The following is a 10,354-nucleotide window of genomic DNA, read 5'->3' on the forward strand; positions in this document are numbered from 1 at the left end:
AAAAAGCAAGGCAGGTCCTTATTTCTCACCCTGTGCAAATATCAATTTGAACTGGAGCAAATGGCATAGGGAGATAAGGTGTGGAAAAAAGCGAAGGAAAAATTAAACTAAAATTAAATAATAATATAATATATAATATGTTGATAATATATAATAATATAATAATAATATATAATAAATACATATAAATCTTTATGGGATTGTATTACTTTTCAAGCTGTGTGTTTATATCATTATGTGTTTTTATAATGAAAATTAAAAAGCATGAATGTTAGCAGTTTTGATTCTTGTTCAAGTACTATGCTCTCCACAAAATACATGGTAATCCATATTATTGTCCATTGCTATTATTAATAATATTAATATTATGATTTTTGATGCAATAAATGAATACCTTTGATTTTGTCAATTTTAAATTTACTTTATGATGATTTCCATTACATCATGATTATTAGGTTTTATGCCTCACACTTTTTACCTATTAAGAAAATGCAAGTAATTTGTACATATAGTTGGTTCAGATATTTACCTAGAGTGGATGGTATGCAGGTCCCTCCATTCTGACAGTAATTGCTACAATGGTTGACTTCACACCTTCCTCCTGAATAACTGGGCCAGCAGTGACATCTCAAATCACCCTTCTCATTTAAAATGCACCTTCCGCCGTTTTCACAAGTCAGTTTGCAAGAGTCATCTAGTTATAAGAGAGGAAAAGGACAAAAATGTTGTTTAGGAATGCTTCAAATAGCTACCTCGCGAGACTTTGTGAGCTCCTCCCTCTTTCCTTTCTGCCACCACCATGCCATCCAGACTGAGGAAAACCCAGAAACTCTAGGGCCTAGTGAGCCATGGCCAAGGCTGCATTGGTAAGCACCACAAACAACCAGGAGGCCGTGGGAATGCTGGAGGCATGCATCACCACAGGATCAACTTTGACAAATATCATCCAGGTTACTTTGGGAAAGTTGGTATGAGGCATTACCACTTGAAGAGGAACCAGAGCTTTTACCCACTGTCAACCTACATAAATTGTAGACGTTGGTCAGCGAGCAGACACGGGTCAATGCAGCAAAAAACAAAACAAACAAAACAAACAAACAAAAAACAAACAAAACAAACAAAAACAAAAAAACCCAAACCAAACAAAACAAAACCTGGAGCTGCTCCCACCATTGATGTTCTTCAATCAGGCTACTACAAAGTTCAAGGGGAAGCCCCCTAAACAACCTGTCATGGTGAAGGCCAAATTCTTCAGCAGACGAGCTGAAGAGAAGAGTATTGAAGGTGCCTATATTCTGGTGGCTTAAAAGCCACGCTGGAGGTTAATTAAATGATAACATTTTCCATGTGGAGGGAAAAAGAAGGAATGCTTCAAATAATCCTAATAAATACACATATTTGAATATTATAATTTTTTTCACAAAATATATGAAACTTGAAAGTAGAATAAACACACAGTAGCTAAAATCAAATATTTAACGTACACTTATTCTTTAAAGGTGTTATTATTCTTTATATTTGTTATTACTAACCAAAAATTCCTAGGTATTATATATTTTACAATGGATACATTTCTTTTTAATACTATGATTTATTAACTATAGTATACTTGACATGCTATATAACATTGTAAAACAATGATTTGATAGAGTTTTAAATAGAAGAGAAAAAAAGTACAGTTTGAATAACTACTCACCACAGACCTAATTTTTAAAAAGTCCCTTTTCCTAAGTGGGTCAAGGAGTACTCAGTTCTTAGCCATGACTAATTCCTAGATCAATGATGCTCAATGGAATTCAAAAGGAGGACCATGTTTTGTAGCACTGCTCAGAGAAGAAATTCATGCTGGAGTTTTTGTAAGTCAAAGTGCAATAAAAACCATGTGGAATTCATGTATCCACCTTGAATAGCAAGTTCGGTATTCTGGGTTTTGATTTTAAATCTTTAAACCCACTTAATGAAATTTTTTACATGTTGAATAATAAGGATCTAATTTTGTTTTTTGAAAGCACGTATTCAATTTTAATCATATATAAATTGGCTATCATTTTGAACTGCATGTTTATACCATTTTAAAAAAATAGGTGGCCTTAGCTTTGCCAGTAGATTTTCTGATGTTCTATACTGTTTCATTGTCATTTAATAGTCATATGAGGTAATCTATCTAACCTTTGATTGGATTATTTAGATAAATGAACTTATTGTCAAAATTAAAATTCAAATATGCTAAGAGTATTAAATCAAATAAAATATTGAGACATATATTAACACTTTAAAACTTCAAACATAAATTTCTTAGTATATACAATGAATATATTTATGCAACAACATGGCCTATAGTTATTACATCTATATAATAAAATTGTATACTGGTAGAATCTCACAAATTGTTGAAATAATACTGTTTCTGAACATTATTTCTTGACTGCTCATGAGGTATACTGGGAATACTGCAGCTAGTGGTACTGTATTTGTAAAATCTAGATCTTGGATAGAAAAAAAAGAATGTCTGTCCAGACCAGAGTCAATGGCAGAGTGTTGACAGTAAGCAAGTTTCTGAAGAGATAGAGATGGAATGAGAGGACCACTATGTTTTAGACATTTGTCCAGATATAAATACTTTGAAGAGCCTAGAAATCTTGAGATTAAGTGTACTGGAAGATTGTTAACAGGCATCAGAGTGATGAATAAGATGTTTTTTAATTATACTGGTTGTATAGAATGAGAATGATGTAAGCAGAGCAACATATGGTGGATGAAGGTGGAAAAATAATTCTGAGGGAATAGTAAAGTAAAATCAGTGATACAGGTAGTGAGTGGGAAAGTGGGGATAATAAAGCTCTGATAACATTAATTTAAAGTATCCATTGCAGTGGAACATGGGACACTTTACAGTGTATTGACTATGGGAAGATCAAATATTCATTGTGGCAATATGTTTGCTTAATTTATAGAATCCCAAATTATGTCTAACTCATTCAGAATAAACAAACAAACAAACAAACAAGCAAAAAACCCTAAAAGGGGTTCTGAATAAGAACACCAGAGATAAACATTTAAAACATTTTGGGAAGATTAATTCCCAACCATATCTACTTGCAGATATTATACATGAATGACACAAGTATCTAAATCTACACATGATGGGAAATTAACATCCCAATATTAGGATTTACCAGACACTAATAATTATAAAACAGCACATGGCACTGATAAAATGAAACTTCAATAATAGTCATCCCAAACTTACAATAATAGTTCTGTATTTAAGCAGAAGGTTGTACTTATCAATAACTAAATATTAATCTGAAGCTAAGCTGCCACAGCTCTAATCAGCTTTAGAAAAAGCAAGTAAGCATTCTACTAAGGCTGAGTAATATTTGAATTTAAAATTCTTATATGAAGGTTCAAATAGTGCATGTTCATCTTCTAAAAATAGTAGATAAGGAATGTAACTAACACTTGAAGAGCTGAAGAAGAAGGATATGCCAAACATGCATATCAGGAAAAAAAAGATACATGGGCTTAACCTACACCAAAAAAAAAAAAATCACTTGGAGATATTATTTACATTCCTAGCACATTGTTTTATTTACACAACAAAGACAAACTTGAATACTTAAGTTAGAAATAGAACACAAGAAGTTCCAGTGAGGGCACAGTTTATTATTGTGTAGGTGGGAGGCTAGTGAAATAAGATATTTTCACTTGAAAGTAGTAGTTGGGATTTTAAGAAACTCAGTTTCTGAGTGGTTGCATACACTACAATCTCCCACACAGTAAAGATCTTTGACCTAGCCAGGAAAAATAAAGTAGTGATATCTGAAAATACTTAATTTTCACAGCACAACTAAAGTTATAGGTACTCTAGATAGTAGGAGATTAACAAAGCATAAGGATCATCATATGCCAGGAACAGAATCTGTTCACTAACTGCATGACAATTAGCAATTGTCACCAGGAATGATCCATAGCTCTCTATTAGGAACTACACACTTCCTTCCTACACATCTCTGCATTCTTCCTGACAGTATGAATGTTTCAGGTTATCCTCTATATGCCCTAATTCCATGTCCTTTAAGAGTTTCCTCTGTCTTCAGTTTAAATCTTAATCCAAAATCATATCATATAGGAAATTCTAATGATACTCAAACTTTATAATCATCTTAATCCTCATAAGAGTGAAAGTAACCAAGCCCCTACTTTAACAGCTGTGGCTGTGCAGATAAACACCACTTATTTGTGTACAACATTCATTGTTCCATTAATTTCCTCAGGTTTGCATATTCAATGTTTAAAATGTGGACATTACAAAAGGGAAAAATATAGTTGATTTAAACTACTTCTAACTAAGTGGTTTAAACTGAATGCAACCCACCACCCACACTGGAAAACACAGAGCTAGTAGTCTGATTGGCGAGGGCAAATGAGGATGAAGACCTGATACTTGAGTGAGCAGTGAATTCTTACAGAAGACAACAAGTAATTAAGAAACCATGCTGTGAAGACATCCTAAATTTATCTCTGATTCCAAAATGCTTGCTGTGATCCAAAAATGCATGGGAGCATGCTGGTTTTGTCTTTGATACAAAATTTGGTAAGGATGGGTTTTTCTTTTAATAGAATTATGACTAATTCCATAAGTTTACAAGAGTTTTATCTACTGGGTATTCAAGAGAAAACTTTTCCTTCTCTTTCTCATCTTACTGTTTGGTTTGGAATCTTACATTTTAAAAATACCATTTTTTGATAAATGGCTGTCCATTCTAAATTCATACTTCAAGAATATAACCTACATGAAGAAATACTGTCAGTTTTACTTCTAAATTTGACCTTAGGTTATAAATTAATGTTCCACATTAGGGGATTTACATTATTATTAGGTTATTAGCAATGCCTTGCTTATAAAATTAAAATATATATTAGTATCATTTTTACTTCTCATATTACTTAATATAAATAATATTTCACATGAGAGCTTAAGGTAATTTCTAAAGTAGTCTGTGTTTTCAAAATTAATGTCCTGCATACATAATATAATCAAAGGAATTAAAAATAAATACATTGAATGTATAAATGGACTTGGAGCTAGAATTTATATCAATATAGGAACATCATCCTCAAATTATTATCTATAAAATAAGAGCTAATTAATTGTACATTTAGGTTCTGCGAGTAACTCTTCAGTTGTTGATCCATTGATTACATGTGGAATGCACAGTGTTCTGTTTACACAGGCAAGAAGGCAAGAACCTGTAGAGAGGACTGTTTTTCAGAAGCTCAAAAGCAGCTGACACTAAGGTGGATGTGTTGACAGAAAAGGTAATATTGCTTAGTTACAAAACTTGTAAATGTATCCTCAGTTTATAGAATAATTCATCTGAATGTATAGAATAACAGGGAATACCTACCTAACAGACTGTCATCATGGCAAGTTCCATTCATCATATATTTTCCCTCTGGGCAGACACATGTGGCTCCAGAAGGATTCAGTAAGCAGAGAAAGTCACATGACAAATCTAAGCAGGGATTGGGTACTGATAGAAACAAAATGAGGGAAAACAGAAATATGTGAGATAAAGGTTGAAATAAGTTTCAAAAGCATAAAATTCTGCAAGCTGAAATGATGAACCATCAATGTGAAGAAAGAATCAAAACAATTTTTTTTACTGATGCTCTCATATTTTAATATTAGCATTCTATATTATAAGTAATAAAAATCATTATACAATATCTTCATTAACAGGGAATTTGCCCATTTTAAAAGGAAAATTGTTAATTCATACATTTGGCATAACTTCAGGATTACCTTTGCATAAAGTCAGTCTAGTTTTGAATTGAAATCTACACTGCTTCCTTTCTGGTTCAGCTCATGTACAGTTATCTATGTTGATTATTTTCTGCATTGGATGATTTTGAATAAGGATCTGGTGATTACCTTTTCTAGAATATTCAAGATTCAACATTAGGTGGCTAGTCTGAATTGAGCTTATAAGATGAGTTATTAACGGAGTATTTTGCTGAACTCTCACTATTTCAAATTTTCAGTGGACCTCCCTGCTCATAAAAATGCACCCCTACTGAGTGTTTAGAAATCCAAAACTTAATTTATAGTTACCATACAGTTTTGATCATTGTGTAGTTTTAATAAATGAAAATAGCTTATCATTGGTATTCACAAAGACACAAAATTCATATTTCTTTGTAAGTTTGAAATTTAGAAAGGGATATGAATTGAAACAAGTTAAAACAATACCCTGTTTACTGTGCAGGAGTTTGCATACATGTGAGACTATGCACTAAATTTATCTTACCTAACAAATTATCTAATGAGCATCTTATGTGGTCAAAAGGTCTTCATGGTGTTTTCTCTAACCAGACCACAGTATCTTTCTGCTAAGATCCAGTGCCCATATACTATCATGTTTAGGATAGAAATAAATTAACTTTAGATTACAGATTTTGCAGTGCTCAGTGGTGATTATGAATTAGGTAGAACTATAACATAGCATAAATTGTCCTTGTATTAATCATAGACCCAACGTATGAGGTTTTTAGGAAGGGACGTAGCATATAGGGAGGTATTTAAAAAATTTTATGTCCTGCTAGAATTTGGTCGCAATGACTTCAGTAAATACATTTTTCCAAATAATTGTAATACTCAGTATGAAATCTACTTTATTTGCCATAGTGACATAAATAAATTGGAACAATTTAATTAACACTTATGTGCACATCATTTTAAAATTTCAATCCTATTTCTTATTCTTGAGTGAGTTTGAAACATTGATTCACATCTCAATTCTCAATGATTTATTTAAAGAATCCTTTCTAGATTGAAGATCCGTGTTTATCAAAAATGGTAAATGACAAATAAGAGAAGAGACAATTCTTGGAAGAGGTCTCTGAACATTCTTGAAGCTGCAGTGTCATTGATATTCTAGACTATGGTTGTTAATAACAGGATTGTGAACTGACTACTGATGAATGTTTATAACTTTGTGGTAGATACATATATTTACAAGTTTTTAAAATTATTATTATTATTTTTTTTTTTTGGCTTTTTCGAGACAGGGTTTCTCCGTGTAGTCCTGGCTGTCCTGGAACTCACTCTGTAGACCAGGCTGGCCTCGAACTCAGAAATCCGTCTGCCTCTGCCTCCCAAGTGCTGGGATTAAAGGCGTGCGCCACCACCGCCTGGCTTAAAATTATTTTTAATAGACAATTTTAATCCTAAGAAAATGCAGTAGTTGCTCACATCTCTTATAGCAAAAGTGGCTTGCTGATTTAAAATGTACGGAGAAACCAAGTCAAACTTAGCAAGTATACTAAAAATGCAGGCATAAATACCATAATTATAAATATATTATTTTAAGAGACATAGACAAAAGTTTGAAATATTTTACTTACAGTTTAGTTGTTTATAGCGATGTGATACCAAAATGCTCTTTGTTTTGTCAATGCCTAAAGCTAGGACCTCTATTGAGCCATGACCAAATTTTTGAACCCTGAATATACCATTTTTAGGTCCTGCTCCATATATATAATCTTCAAAGACATCAATTCTGTGAGGATGCAACAAACCTGGAATGTTGGAGAAAGAGGAATGAATTCCAGTGTGAGCACCATTAAACTACCTTATACAATCATAGCATAATGAAACAGCTATATTTTACATTTAATATTTACTAATACAAGTTGTATATGCACTCAAATTTTAAAAATGTCTAGATTAATCGAAGATCCAATTATGGTTTTATTTGTCAATTCAAACTTAAAAATAACTTTTAATGATAGCTACCAGGTGACAAATATTTCACTCACAACATATTGAACAATCATTTTTTTGCAGCTTCACCTAATATTGCTTAGGGTTATTATATATGCCAAGTAACTATATCTACCATGATGTTTGCAAGAACAAAGACATGCCTCATCTGTAGCACAAAGAAAATTCTTATAGATCAAGTCTAAATTGAATTCTATCATATGATTTAATTGTTTGTCATGTAATTACAAGAATATATATATGTATGTATATGTGTGTGTATGTGTATATGTATATGACGTACATGTATAAAAAGCAGTTTTTTTCTCTGAGTTCTCACTACCCTTGCAACACTATACCAGACTAAAGTAAAAGTAAGGGAATATTTATTTTGTAAATATCCAAGAATGGCAACTAAACAAACAAACAAAGCAATGGCAGAAGCATTAAAATGAGTGTACGGTCTAATTACTTACCATCAATTTGTCATTCAATTATTGTTTCATCTTTCTCATTTTTATTATAAAAGTATGTGAATCAAAGCTACATTTAGTTAACATAATAGTAACAATCTTATCTTTTTACATTTGCATTGCACTTGTGGTAAATTATGGAAAGATCTAAGAAAAGAAATAGATAGACAAAGGAACGAAAATGGAAAAAATATATTTGACAGCCAAGGAAACAAAATGTGAGGCATTCAGAAAATGAGAAAACAAGATAGGATATGTTTAAAAAAGAAGAGAGGAAAATGGATCCAGCTGTGGGGCACAGCAGGTCCTGCATTTTGATGGGAGGGGATCTGGTTGTTACTGAACTTGTCACTTAGCCTAATACCCATGTACATAGTGAAGAATTCTTGGGAACATGTTTCCTTGTGCCCATCATCAGAATTTCAAAAGAATTTGGTGCTGACCAACACTAATCATAAATGACTTACAGAATGAAATAATTTCAGAACTTGGACAGTAAGTACCCTTGTTTATCCAAGCTGAGGAGCTCTCTGCCCTGGCCTCTTCAATATAGCAGTAGGGTTGAAGATTTCAATTAGTATAAACACTGCAATTTGAAAGAATTAGAGGAAATCCAAGTTGCGAAATTTCTATAAATCTATGTCTGTGTCATGAATTAGTAGTCTCAATAACAAAAGTACTCTGCAAACCTTGCTTGCTGCTGACAGAGACCACTGGACTGGAACCATCATACCGGACACTGCCAATGATGGAGAGCTCAAAGTCTGCCCAGTAGATGCGTTCACCAAAGTGATCAACAGTCAGACCTGAGAAACCAACATGCAGAGACAAGATATACAAAGAAACTGAGGTTACTTACTATTAAGTTTTTATTTCAATGTTTAATCTTGATACGTTTTTCTTTAAGAAATATAAAATTCCCTAGGACCAATCCCTGACACTATTAATGATGCTCTATTATACTTGCACATAGGAGTCTAGCATGGCTGTCCTCTGAGAGGCTTCACTCACCAGCTGAGGCAGACAGATGCAGGCACCCACAGCCAAACAGCTGATAGAGACTGAGGACTGTCATGTAAGAGTAGGAGGAAGAATTGCAGCTGCTCACGGGATAGAAACTCCACAGGAAGACCAACAAAACCAACTAACCTGGAACCTTGAGGATCTCTGAGTCTGAACCACCAACCAAAGAACATGCAAAGGCTGGACCTAGACTTCCCCCATACATATGTAGCAGATGTGCAGCTTGGTCTTCATGTGGGTCCTGAACAACTGGAGCAGAGGCTATCACAAAAGCTGTTGACTATATGTAGAATATGCTCTAACTGGCTGCCTTGTCTGGCCTCAGTGGGAAAAGAAGTGCCTAGTCTCAAAGAGACTTGAAATGCAAGGGTGGAGAGATATCCACTGGAGGGGGGGGACAACTGCTCACAAAAGAAGGGAATCAGGGATGGGGATAGTATCATGGGTGGGGCTGACTAGGAGGAGGGCAGTGAGTGGGATGTAAAGTGAATAAGTAAAACAAACACAAAAAGAATCATAAAATTAATCCACTGTATATCATAGTATTGTAGAAAAATAAGTAAAAATGAAATTTTCTAGCTTTATACTTGAAAACATGCATTCAGATCAGATAACATTTATTTAATAAGTGATTAAAATAATCTTACCTAAACAGGTAAGGTCACCTTAACCATCCTGTTCTTATTTACTGAGTTCTTAATTATAGCTAGTTTATTATGATTTTACCTAGTATTTCAGTTTTTGTCCTGAGTAATGGAAGATTTTTGTACTATAGTGACTTAAACTTGGTGTAACCAACATTATTTTAAATCCCTATTGGAATCTCTAGAACCCAGAATCCAACATATGCATAGACTTTACATAAAATGAAGCCATTAAGAACTGGTGTGAGTGTGGAGAGACACCTATGTGTATGCTTCAGCCTAAGGCAACCAAAGACAGATAATAAAAATAGGAGAGAATGAGAATTAAAGTCCTGATGTGAGGTTTTAGTATCATTTGGTATATTTCCTTTTGTCAAGTTCTCTTCTTTTCTTCTTCTTCTTCTTCTTCTTCTTCTTCTTCTTCTTCTTCTTCTTCTTCTTCTTCT

At 33.4% G+C, this 10,354-nt stretch overlaps 1 protein-coding gene and 2 pseudogenes across 7 annotated transcripts in view; 2 read left to right on the top strand and 1 right to left on the bottom strand.

The window, feature by feature from the left end:
* The window catches only part of LOC116090126, a 1,191,078-nt pseudogene that overhangs the window by 636,937 nt on the left and 543,787 nt on the right, over nt 1-10,354 (top strand).
* Lrp1b (LDL receptor related protein 1B) overlaps nt 1-10,354 on the bottom strand; it is a 1,939,581-nt gene that overhangs the window by 64,244 nt on the left and 1,864,983 nt on the right. For all 7 annotated transcript variants that reach the window (XM_031370139.1, XM_031370141.1, XM_031370138.1 and 4 more), the window contains 4 exons: nt 8,931-9,047; nt 7,411-7,584; nt 5,412-5,537; nt 530-694 (listed from right to left, as the gene is read on the bottom strand). In XM_031370139.1, the coding sequence (XP_031225999.1) occupies nt 530-694; nt 5,412-5,537; nt 7,411-7,584; nt 8,931-9,047 (582 nt within the window). The remainder of the gene's footprint in view (nt 1-529; nt 695-5,411; nt 5,538-7,410; nt 7,585-8,930; nt 9,048-10,354) is intronic.
* LOC116090127 lies at nt 800-1,307 on the top strand (annotated as a pseudogene).

This window comes from Mastomys coucha, unplaced genomic scaffold, assembly GCF_008632895.1.
Source record: "Mastomys coucha isolate ucsf_1 unplaced genomic scaffold, UCSF_Mcou_1 pScaffold15, whole genome shotgun sequence".
NCBI lineage: Eukaryota > Metazoa > Chordata > Mammalia > Rodentia > Muridae > Mastomys > Mastomys coucha.